The following is an 11,351-nucleotide window of genomic DNA, read 5'->3' as shown; positions in this document are numbered from 1 at the left end:
ATGCTCAAAGTGTTTATTTGCAGGGGCTGAGAGAATGTAATAAATTAAATAAATCTCCCGAATCAGTTCGGGAAAAAAATAATAATTACGCATGATGATATGAAAGGAAGCAATGCAAAGCGCTCGCTCGTTCATGAACTACTCAAATAACATCCGTGGCAATAGAGGGCGGTGGTACGTGGATCCACCGGATGTCAGACGGCAAAAAACGTCAAGAAGAAGAAGAGGCGGGACCAAGGTGTCTGTACAATGCATGTCGTGATGTGATGAGAAGAGTGCGTTTGTACAACATAGTTTAGTTAAAAAAGTATGCGGTAAGGAGTAGGTGGACATTTAACATCACAGAATCCGCTACAAAATCTATCCACGCTTTGTTATGAATACATTAAAAGCTATATCCATCCGGCGCTGTTGTGAAAGCACCGGCTTTTCCATGCGAGCTAACTTGTCGCTAGTTAATCGTTAAGTAGCTTAACGTTAACTCGGTGTAGTTTGTGAATTGTGTTGACGTTTTCATTGCTCCTCGTTGTAAAGCTCATTACTTGGACGTGTTTCTCTGTGTGTAGACGTAATAGGTGAATAATCGACAAAGGCTGTGTCGTTCTTCTCAGAGCACAATGGCCACTCAGAGAGTGCTCCCTCAAAGCAAAGAGACTCTGCTACAGAACTACAACAAGAGACTGAAGGATGATATCAGGTCCATCCTGGACAACTTCACAGAAATAATAAAAACTGCAAAGGTACAGAGATGCAATGTCTTTTCATATCTTGTCACTGTTGACTGTCAAATCAATTTTCCATAAACACTAGTATTATGCTTCAGTCATTAGCTTCCTGCGTCTTTTTTCTTAGGACATTTTGTCACCCGCATAACACATGAGTTAAGTAACACTGTCGCGCTTTTTTCTTTCTCCAGATAGAGGAGGAGACCCAGGTTTCCCGAGCAACCCAGGCAGAGCAGGACCATTATGAAATGCATGTTAGAGCAGCTAACATTGTAAGTCTAAACACAGCCACAATCATCCAAATATGGTGAACGTTTTTAAATGTTTTATATATATATTTATATATTGTATCCCAACCCAACGAGTTTCCACTGAGGCACCAGTCCAAGACATACATGTTAGGTTAATTGGTGTCTCTCATTTGTCTGTAGGTGTGAAAGTGAGTGTGAATGGTCGTCTGTCTGTCTGTGTTAGCCCTGAGATAGACTGGGGACCTGTCCATGTACCATTCCTTTTGCGCAATAACAGCTGGGAAAGGCTTCAGCCCCCCACAGCCCTGAAAAGGATAAGCCATTACAGATATTTCATTAATGGATGGATGATTGTGTAAAATATTAGTTTCTAGCCTCTGAAGATTTCCATTCCATTTCCGAGCTGAGACTTTGAATCCTGAAATAGAAACATAATTGTTTATTTTTAACCATTTCCTGTTTCTATGTTGTTGTTTGTTTTTTCAGGTACGTGCTGGTGAGTCACTTATGAAGCTAGTGTCTGATCTGAAACAGTTCCTGATCCTGAATGATTTTCCGTCAGTGAACGATGCCATCAGCCTCCAGAACCAGCAGCTCCGCTCTCTGCAGGAAGAGTGTGACAAGAAGCTCACGTCACTCCGTGATGAAATCGCCATTGACCTGTATGAGCTAGAGGAAGAATATTACTCCTCCAGGTACAAGTAGGCTCATCCTTGCCCCCATCTCATCACCCGTTTTGCCTTTTACCATTCACTTCCGAGCCCACGGAGGGCTTTATTTCTGCCAACATGTAAATCTCATCATTCTATCAAAACAGTACAATTTACCCATGCAAATTATCGTTGAGGGTCATTGTGATGGAGTTTATCTCACTGAAGGCGGAATTATACTTCTCCCTCAATACACCTAAACGTCGAAATGGACCTACGCATAGAAGGGAATTATGGGCAACCTTAGTATGCAGAGGGCCCGACATGCACACGTCCCAAATCTCACCAATGCGTGAGAGCTGTGTGTCGAACAATCTGATTCGATAATGTCTGGAGTTGGGATAGAACTGGAAAGAACAACAATGGAAAAGTAGAACAAGAAACGTAACCATACCTTTCCAGATGTTCAAACTGACTTTAAATAGTATTTATGTTTTATTATTGTACTTCTGCTTAAATCAGTCTAGTGTGTTCATTTTGTTTTTAGATTTGATTAGTTTTGATAAAAGGCTGTATTAGGCTTTTATTAGAATACAACAGGGTCCCTTTGGAGTTTTTTGAGATTTGAATTCCAAAAGGGAAATTGAAGAAAAAAAGATGGGTTTGCCAAAGAACCATTCCTATAGAGGTTTGGGAAAAAAGCTCATCAGGTCCATTTTATCGTTGAAATCTGCGTTTACCTTCATCACAGCTGAGTGTTGTGACTTGTAGAACAGGTGCATTTAATTTCTTTTTCCGGATTGTTTCTTCACACAACCTCTTGCTGAGATTCGGGAGGGCCTCTGCAGACCTTTGCAGCCAACTACTACTACTACTCTCCTTTTGGCTTATCCCGTGAGTTCAGGGTCGCCACAGCAGATCATTGTCCGCATGTTGATTTTGGCACAGTTTTTATGAACCACTCACCCTGTGGTCCGTAAGCAACTGCCTTTACCAACTGAGCTATAGCTGCCCCTGCAAACCTTTGCAGCCGACAGTTAGCCATAATTCCGATGTTTGTGTATTGATGGAGAAGTATGGTTTGGCCTTTAAGAGTTGTTACTGATTTTTCTTCTCTGTGGCGTGTAAATCATTGAGTATCTGCACTGTGGTGAATTACAGCTGTTCAAAAATATATTTAGGGGATATCAGTGCAGTGTGTATGAAATGGTGATCAGGCTTTTTTTTTTGTTTTTTTTTTATTGTAGAATCCTATACACTTGAGGTTTTAATACTTATTGTCAGGTATGAGAGAAATGCATGGTCTTCATGAGACCTCCTACTTCATTTGCAACTAAAATATAAAATATGTTGGTATTTCAGAATGTAAATTTTATAAATACTTTAAAATTTGATATAATTTATATGCAATAAAATGATATTTGCTAGATTTTAAGGTCTGTCAATAGATGTTCGTTTTAGACACAGCATTTAGTTTTAGTGTTACTTATTTGGAGTAAAAAAGTAAGCTAAGAATTTCTTATGTAGTCGTCAACTGTAAAACCAGATTAAATTTAGATTCCGTCCCGTCTACAATCTGTAACCATAAAGATGCCACACATGATATGTGCACAAGTTAATGCCAGCTGTTCCAGTAGACCCAGAATAACTAAGAAATAAAGTAGAAGAAAAACTGTAGTTTGTCTTGTTTTCTTTAAAAAAAAAACAAAAAAAAAAACTAAGTACAATTATGTCTCCCAGTCCTGTTTGGAGCATGCTGGGTTTGGGCCTTTCTTCCTTGCTGCACTCATACTGCTTTCTCCTCCATCAGCAACTAATTGCACCTTTTTTGCTCCGCCTAAAGTGAGCAGTTGAACAGTCTTTTAAACAAATGTGCTTATAATTTCCAAAGCTTATGCCTAACGTCAATGCTTCTATCCTGTGTCCCTTAATGTGCTCCTCTTTGTGTGAATGTGCTTATTCTGACCTGCTGCTTTTGTCTGCTCCTCTCTTTCTGTGCTGCATCGACTTTTTGCCTCCTGCTGGTTTTTGGTCTACAAAGCTACACTCAGTGGGACAGCATTGATCTACCATTGTGTGAGGCCTACCGGCGTAAAGACAGTTGGGCCTCCCCAAGCAGCAGTTGCAGTTCCACCCAGGGTGACCGAGAGGAGGTGGAAGGACCTCCTTCACAGGACACAAACCCCCAACAACAGCTTAATGGACATGGGACTGCCTCTATAGAGAAACCATGAGGCGCTAATTGAAGTCTAACAGGAGGATAACGGCACAAGACCAGTTTTTACATCAGTGCTTCAGCTCCTTTGGTTCCCATCACACATTATAAACTAGCCACCATTATTGACTTGAAGCTTGAATGAAACTTTGGCAGTGACATTTATTTCTTGAACATTAACCAATATTTCAGAAAAATATAAAATACCTGGAAAACACATTAGAATCAGCCTGGCCTCATTATTCCCATCTCCTCAAGTGACTTTAAAATTGTGTATGTGCTATATGATCCACAACAATTAAAGTAATGCTAAAACATGCAGAATTTTTGTACCTTTTGCAGCATTGAATATACAGTCTTTAAGTTCCTGTTTCATTGGCTTATAGTATATATTATAGTATCCCATGTTCTTACATTGCATTACTTTTTTATAATTTTCACTTTTTTTTTTTAACTCCACCAAACCCTGAACGAATTAAAGAACAAATTCAATGTTGTCGATTCTTTTTTTGAAAAAACAATTCTACAACTGAAAGTCATGACTTAAGGGCAGACTGAAAAGCAAACACCTCCAGTTTGTCTATTTTCATCCTTTTTCTGTATTTCTTAACCTATACCCTTAGACACTGTCTGACAGGCTTAAGCCTTAAGTTAAATAACAACACATTTCAAAGGAAATGTAGTCAATACAGATAACCACAAAGAGCTATGTACAGTATTTACAAAGGACATAATCTTGGGAGTTCTGTCCTTAGCATTGTTTGAGTTTATTGGTCAATTTCTTTGACCATTGGTGTCCAGTTCAATCATTTACTCAAAAAAAAAAAAAGTTCTTCAATATCTTCGATTCATCTTCTTGAATTTCTCATAATGATAATCATCAGTAGCCTTTTCGTTGTTTGGACGTTTGCGGTAGTTGGGTGGCGACGATGCTGTGGATTCACAGGACAAGGTATGCATTACAGAAAAGTATCGTGCATCTTTTACACTATTTGTATAAACTGTTTCAGTATGTGTCCAAATTCTCCTGAGATACTAATAGTGATTATGTAAATTTTTTATAGTGTGTATTTTTTAATGCACTAGTTCAAACAATGAGTGTGGTGTGCAGTCTCTTACCCTCTGGACCTGGTTTCTCTGTGTCACCCACACGAAGCGGTCTTGCCTTGGGCTCCTCTCTATGTCTATGGTGCCTCTGTGGTGCATTTACATCCTCATGATAAACTGAGATTATAAATAAGCATGATTATCACACCTTTTACTTCATTACCTTCTTAGGTTTATTTTTAAATCAATGTTTACAGATTGACAGAACTCACAGCGGTTGTGTTGGACGTAGTTGACAGCGATGTTTGTGGGTACAAAAGATGTGCCATTGTCTTTTTTCTTGTTTCTTTGTTCTGCCAGAAGCTTGGCTTTTGCCTCCTCTGTCTGAATAATGTTTTTTATCTTTGCACTAGGAAAGAAATCACGAACAGATAATCTGTAAACCAGTTGATCTTTTCTGTTAGCTAGTCATTTCTCATTCTCACAGATTAAAACAAATATCACAGAGATGGTTTTGAGAGTCTTCTATACGTACTCAATGCCCAAATCCACTTCTGGGATGCCGCTCAGCATTTGATTGGATAACATCTCTTCTGTCTTTTTGGCAGAGTTGACTCGGATGCTCTCAGGCAGCTCGTACAGGTGGTCCTCTGCATTCTTCACCTTAACTTTTTGTTCCTCAGCCTCCACTAAGCCCTTTTTCTTTTTCAACTCTGTCTCAATATATTTCATCCTGTAAGAACAGATTTATGAAGAATAAACATTCACAGGTCTTTTAAGCACTTATGAATCAAGTGGGAGAATCCATAACTCTGTTCATTGTTAGGGATTTACAATCCTATGTCTTTTATAACTATTTATATAACTATGATAGATCCAAATCAAGCATGTTGACCCTCTTAGATGAACTATGTGTTGAACGATGTTAATTATTGTAAAGATGTACTCATAGAAACAAATCAAAGAAATAGATCCTCTTGATGTTTTAGAATAGGATGAACCGCTGAAGTCTTTTGTGAAGTCTGAGAAATATTAATGTAGAGCCGATTTTACTCGTATCCGATGGTTTAACAATTATCCATTCCAGAGATCGTTGTATTCCACGTTTCTCAACTTAGCAGATAAGGGACTAATTCCACAATACACGTTTATGAGTAGTAATTTTCAAACAATCAACACTTTCACAAATCAATTCCATCAAACAAATTCCTCAAAAGTGATTCCTAAATCTACAGAACATGTTTTGTATATCAATTCCTTCCAAATGGGTTAGAAATAGTGTGCCTCCACAGTCCAATGAGATGGACTTACATGTCCGCGTCCTCGTCTCTTCTATTAGTTTCAGCTGAGAAAGAGGTGCCCAAGTTGAGCTCTGTTTCGTCCTCTGTCCTGCGTATGAAATAGAGTTGAGTAAAACCAGGATCATATGAGATAATCATTTTTATATTGTAATAATACTACTATATAAACAATATGTTAGCGACAAAATTTCACTTACATATCCCTATTCCTGTCTTTAACTTTCTTCATATCTACAACCCCTCCAGTCTTCAGTTTAAAAGGATCATTCTGTAAGAAAAGATTTAATGTATTAATAAAATGTTAAGCAAACACCTAATGATTTAGGAATATATATAGCATATATTATATCAGCTGTAGTGCCATTTTATGTTCATTGTTACTAATATTTATTTACACTAAATTTTCACTTACATCAATTTCATCTTCTTGTGGCAGTTTCTCTCCAACCAACAAGGCGGTCACACTAAGCAAAGAGAAATGTGTTCATATGATTTATTATACTTCAGAGGCTGCAACTTAACCGCTACTTGTTGAAACGTGTTCATAGTTGCACGGTAGCGACATTGTTACGTTCACGTTACCTGATTCCATTCTGTCGCCGCCGCAAACTCTGAAGCTCTTTGGCCTCTGCTAGTTTTGATCTAAACGAAAAGCAGAAGCATTGAAGGCATCTATAAATCACATCTGGGTAGGCGCCCTAATAATTTACAGCTAAAGCCATAAACGTTTATATCGTCATTTTACCTTAGATGCACTTAGCTACTGGTAATCTTACGTAACTTAGCATGGCACTTTTAATGTATTAACATTTGAAATAAAGTACTTTACCGGACTTCTTCTGTTATATTATCCTCCTCTTCATCTGATGAGTCCTGCCTTCTCCGAAAATGTTTACCACACGGCATGCTAAATTGTATTGAAGGTTATTTTTGTAGTTCCAAAAAAATGCGTTACTCGATAGCAGATGGCTAGCGGGTTGTCGAAGGGAAACTTTAGCCAAACATATAATAATGTGACGTCACTTCCGCAGACAGGAAGTGACTGAGTGTGGTACCTTCTAATATAATATAAGAATAAAACTTTTACCGAAATCAGGATAAAATTATGAATAGCGTATAAATTATTTCCTTATAAAAAGTCTGAGAAATTTATAACTGCACACATTACTTTTCCTGTCAAAGAATATGTTATAAATCTATCTAAGGAGATGTCTAGGACACAGAATGGACACGGGATTTTAAAGCCCAGGAAGGCAAATGTATGATTTGGGAATTGAACAGTTTAAACAGAAGTTGATTAGATTGAACTGTTAGGCTGAATTAAATGCCAGTATAGCAAGATCAGCACAAAGCAAAGAAAAGATGTGTTTTAATTTTCTGGAGAGTTTTCGCCTGCAGAACCGGACACAAGAGGGCGCTAATGCAACAAACTTTGGATGTTGGTGCGTCTGAAACCTGAAAAGAAGAAGCAGCCTCTCACCGTTCTCTTTGGGTAGCAATAACAAACATGGCGACTTACAAACAGTTTGGCAGGTTGTTGGGAATATCTGCAAGACTTTCGCGCCAGTAAGTTACTCTGTTTGTCTGGTTGTGACGGGCGACGTCTTCAGACTTTACTCTGTAATGCATCCACCTATGAGGAACCAGAGCTCAGCTGTACTTCAGTAAGCTAGTGAGGTTAAGTTGCAGAGTGACGCAGACTGATTATAACTTGTCACAGCAGCGGGATGTGACCATGGCGTCTTGGTTTTTGTGTTTTACCTTTAATTAGTGGTCAGTTACTAAATACTTTTTATGTCTCTTAGCTATACGTGATGCCCTTATATCAGACTTTACATACATACTAACAGCGTAACGCTACAGCTATTTCAGGACATATTTTAGTCGAGCCTTATGTCAGCGGTCAACTAAGTTACAACCTAAACCTCATGTGAACTTCTGGACGTTTCATACATGCCAAAAGCTCAGCACTCTGATTTACCTTAGATTTAAATTATATTGGATGACAATAAACCTTGCAACTCATACTTCTCTCTAAATGTTGAACTTCATTTCGTGATTTTATTTTTTTAAATGTGCCTTTGTTATTAGTCCGGGTACTGTTAGTCTTTGCTCGCCTGTGCACCGATTAGCCACAAAATTAGATACACCTGAAATATAATATACTCTAGTACGAATCCACCACCCACTTTGGCCTTCGTGAAATATAAACATCCAGACAGTTTCAATACAAAAATGGAGAAATTATAACCTTTAAAAAAGTAGAACTTATGGCCGAGCTGCTGTATTGGATTGCATTTGATTGCACAGATGGACCTAATGTGTGGCTGATCGGCGTAAGCTCATTCCTGATGTTCACTGAAGAATGCAACTTGCACCAATGATACGTTTGTGTGTATTAATTTATCCTAATTTGTATAGATTTGACTTTTAAAATGTTTTTTAAGATTAAGAAGTCATGTTAATTGAGGCTTGTCACTAAAGTTTTTTTTTCTTCAATGTGCACCAGATATTAATCCTATACCCCCTTTTTGGTTTTAATCAAGTGTTATGTTAATCCATTATGTCCTCATTTGTTCCACCTCCAATAATAATCAGTTATTCTAGGGCTCGTTCACCCATTGTCCCATGTAGGAATTCGTACAGCTTTTGCTACAGAACTATTTTGTTTATTAAAAATATTTAGTGGATTAGTCTTACACAGTGCTTCATATTGTAAATCTTTTACAACCACCTTTTACCAGGATGAAAGCAATAAAACATGCATGCGTGCTAAATACTCAGATTTTCAACATTCCAAAAACCATCATGTGGTCTAATTTTCACCATAGTCACTTTTGAATCTCTATTTTATGTGCCATCTCAGTCTTGTTTGTGGATATCAGGGTGCTCGATTACACTGGCCTTCACATATCACAGGAATCTCAAACAGATGGCCACAAAACCAACACTGGGTTATTCCAGGTTTGTATTGTTTCAACGTCCTTGTCCCTCTCAAATTTAGAGAAACACTATACAAAGAATGTAACCACTTTCTCCCTTGTGTTTGTTCTTTTTCCAGGAAGAACCATGTTTGTGCAGACACAGGACACACCAAATCCAAACAGCCTAAAGTTTTTGCCCGGCTGTATAGTTCTTGAGTCAGGAACGATGAATTTTGCTGGCCCTCGCGATGCATACTGCTCACCCTTAGCCAGGTATATGACAAGGTTACTGAACAGAGGGTAAAAAACATTTTTACAATAGGCATTTTGATGTATAATAGCATGCAATGTGCAGGTTTTAATAATAATGCAGAAAGTGGCTCATTTCTCCCATTTCACACCAAAATATAATGCAGCTGTTACTATATTTTATGCTTGTGTTTGCCAAGTCACTGATCTAATCTTCCAGAATTAAAACAACATTCACTCTCACAAGAAAGAAAATCCATGTTCTAAATATTTTGAAGCACAAACAGTAGATTGTTGTGTGGACCCTCGGAGGTCCTTGAGTCTGCAAACAGTGGCCTTTAAACCAATCACAGTGTTCTTTGTCCTAACTAATTGGTTTAAAGGCTTTTTTCAAAGCACAATTGAAATTAGCTACTATAACTATAATTAGCATTATAGTTTTGTTTACAGAAGCTTTTTTCCAAAAATACATGAATTTTAAAATTAAACTTTCAATGTAATTAAACGTCAGTGATGTTCTGTATTGTCTTCAGGCAGTTGTTTAGGATTGATGGAGTCAAGAGTGTCTTCCTTGGCCCTGACTTTATAACCATAACAAAGGTAAAGCCAGGTCTAGTTTAATGGAACCCATAGTGTAGCACATCCGTATGCCACTGATTGGAATAACTTGTTCTCTTATTCTCTTCATAGTCTGATGTAAATATGGAATGGAAAGTAATCAAACCTGATGTTTTTGCTGCTATTATGGACTTTTTCACATCTGGACTTCCTGTTGTTAATGAGGGTAGCAAACCTAATGCAGATACAGGTAAAGAGTTTTATCTGTTGCACAAGGCAGAACATTTAAAAAGGTAGTTTGTCAATAGCAAGACATCTGTTTCTTCTTTCAGCACCATCAGATGATGATGATGAAGTAGTTGCCATGATCAAAGAACTGCTGGATACGCGAATAAGGTAGCTGTTTGTGAAACTGCACTCCAATATCACTGCCTGGTCCTTGTTGCTGTGGCTTTCTGTCCTTTCCTCACACGTCGATTTTCTTGTTTCTCAGGCCAACGGTGCAGGAGGATGGAGGGGATGTTCTCTACCGGGGGTTTGAGGATGGAGTCGTTAAACTAAAACTGCAGGGCTCCTGCACAAGCTGTCCCAGTTCCATTGTTACTTTGAAGAATGGAATCCAAAACATGCTGCAGTTTTACGTCCCTGAAGTTGAATCAGTGGAACAGGTTTGATCTTCCACCAGAGTATATATTGCATTGCAAGATGAAGCACAATGTAAAAATGTACACACATGATCTTTTGTGTTTTATTGAAATTACCTTTTTTGTATTACTGTGGAACAGTAATTGATATAGCAGCACTTTTTTTTTTATTATGACCAACTTGACTGCATACCCCAGCTGTTATTACATGTTACCTTGTTGAGTGTCTTTAAAAAGATATATTTTTAAGATATGTTGCTTTCTATCTACATTTCTTTTACAATTATTTAATGGAGTTTATAGGCACACGCTTAACTTTAACTGAACTTGTTTTTTTTTTTCCACAGGTGAAGGATGAGGATGAGGAGGAGGCTGCCCAAGTATAAACTACACTGAAACCAGGACCACTTATTCCCCTCACCTGCTTTAATTCAAGTCATAGATCTGTTTTATAGCATGGCTGTTTGAAGAAAAAATAATTTGTCTTGACATCATTATTGATTTTTGATAGTTTTCGATACAAAAACAGTATTTCACAGACTAGTACAGAAAACCACAGTTACAGAAAAGATAACTGTAGAGCTGAAATAAATATTATTTATTATTTCACACTGTTACACATTTTAATCACTTGATTAGGTTAAAAATAAAAATACTTCATGTATGATGTAATGTATTTACTGTCTGTACTGCTTTTTTGTAAACTGAGTTTTTTTTGTGCATAATAGTGCAGAATAAATCCCTAAGATAGTCTTGGGTGTACCCTGCTGTTTGCAAGATGACAGCC

At 37.7% G+C, this 11,351-nt stretch overlaps 3 protein-coding genes across 13 annotated transcripts; 2 read left to right on the top strand and 1 right to left on the bottom strand.

Annotated features, from left to right (window-relative positions):
- The first annotated feature begins 177 nt into the window (after window positions 1-177).
- Window positions 178-4,333, top strand: med22 (mediator complex subunit 22). 10 transcript variants are annotated; one of them, XM_067521577.1, is made up of 5 exons: window positions 178-307; window positions 567-740; window positions 917-997; window positions 1,463-1,671; window positions 3,668-4,333. In XM_067521577.1, the coding sequence occupies exons 2-5, from the start codon at window positions 618-620 to the stop codon at window positions 3,858-3,860; spliced, it is 606 nt and encodes a 201-aa protein (XP_067377678.1). In that variant the 5' UTR covers window positions 178-307; window positions 567-617; the 3' UTR covers window positions 3,861-4,333. The 10 variants fall into 10 exon arrangements, with proteins under 10 accessions (XP_067377678.1, XP_067377676.1, XP_067377679.1 ...); XM_067521575.1 differs by having other exon boundaries at window positions 183-314; XM_067521578.1 differs by having other exon boundaries at window positions 190-321.
- c11h9orf78 (chromosome 11 C9orf78 homolog) lies at window positions 3,984-7,196 on the bottom strand. The gene is made up of 9 exons (XM_067521571.1): window positions 7,019-7,196; window positions 6,772-6,831; window positions 6,602-6,653; window positions 6,387-6,457; window positions 6,200-6,277; window positions 5,424-5,621; window positions 5,161-5,297; window positions 4,961-5,065; window positions 3,984-4,773 (listed from the first exon to the last, which is right to left on the bottom strand). The coding sequence occupies exons 1-9, from the start codon at window positions 7,093-7,095 to the stop codon at window positions 4,676-4,678; spliced, it is 876 nt and encodes a 291-aa protein (XP_067377672.1). The 5' UTR covers window positions 7,096-7,196; the 3' UTR covers window positions 3,984-4,675.
- A 400-nt stretch (window positions 7,197-7,596) lies between these two features.
- nfu1 (NFU1 iron-sulfur cluster scaffold homolog (S. cerevisiae)) lies at window positions 7,597-11,317 on the top strand. Of its 2 annotated transcripts, none has more exons than XM_067521572.1 (8): window positions 7,597-7,755; window positions 9,056-9,153; window positions 9,251-9,386; window positions 9,896-9,962; window positions 10,053-10,170; window positions 10,253-10,316; window positions 10,414-10,588; window positions 10,912-11,317. In XM_067521572.1, exons 1-8 carry the CDS (start codon window positions 7,697-7,699, stop codon window positions 10,948-10,950), a joined length of 756 nt encoding a protein of 251 aa, XP_067377673.1. In that variant the 5' UTR covers window positions 7,597-7,696; the 3' UTR covers window positions 10,951-11,317. The 2 variants fall into 2 exon arrangements, with proteins under 2 accessions (XP_067377673.1, XP_067377675.1); XM_067521574.1 differs by lacking the exon at window positions 7,597-7,755 and adding an exon at window positions 7,810-7,853.
- Window positions 11,318-11,351: the final 34 nt, after the last annotated feature.

This window comes from Channa argus, chromosome 11 (genome assembly GCF_033026475.1).
Source record: "Channa argus isolate prfri chromosome 11, Channa argus male v1.0, whole genome shotgun sequence".
Lineage (NCBI taxonomy): Eukaryota > Metazoa > Chordata > Actinopteri > Anabantiformes > Channidae > Channa > Channa argus.
Note: the sequence above shows the minus strand (reverse complement) of the source record. Positions and strands in the feature narration are given on the sequence as shown.

Bases quoted from the DNA above. Each gene is read 5' to 3' on its own strand.
- med22 (XM_067521577.1), top strand. From the start codon at position 618: ATGGCCACTCAGAGAGTGCTCCCTCAAAGCAAAGAGACTCTGCTACAG. The intron at 741-916 runs GTACAGAGATGC...TTCTTTCTCCAG, and splicing joins AAATAATAAAAACTGCAAAG to ATAGAGGAGGAGACCCAGGT. The intron at 1,672-3,667 runs GTACAAGTAGGC...TGGTCTACAAAG, and splicing joins GAAGAATATTACTCCTCCAG to CTACACTCAGTGGGACAGCA.
- c11h9orf78 (XM_067521571.1), bottom strand. From the start codon at position 7,095: ATGCCGTGTGGTAAACATTTTCGGAGAAGGCAGGACTCATCAGATGAA. The intron at 6,832-7,018 runs GTAAAGTACTTT...CTTTTCGTTTAG, and splicing joins AATATAACAGAAGAAGTCCG to ATCAAAACTAGCAGAGGCCA. The intron at 4,774-4,960 runs GTAAGAGACTGC...GTGAATCCACAG, and splicing joins AGAGAAACCAGGTCCAGAGG to CATCGTCGCCACCCAACTAC.
- nfu1 (XM_067521572.1), top strand. From the start codon at position 7,697: ATGGCGACTTACAAACAGTTTGGCAGGTTGTTGGGAATATCTGCAAGA. The intron at 10,317-10,413 runs GTAGCTGTTTGT...CTTGTTTCTCAG, and splicing joins CTGCTGGATACGCGAATAAG to GCCAACGGTGCAGGAGGATG. The intron at 10,589-10,911 runs GTTTGATCTTCC...TTTTTTCCACAG, and splicing joins AAGTTGAATCAGTGGAACAG to GTGAAGGATGAGGATGAGGA.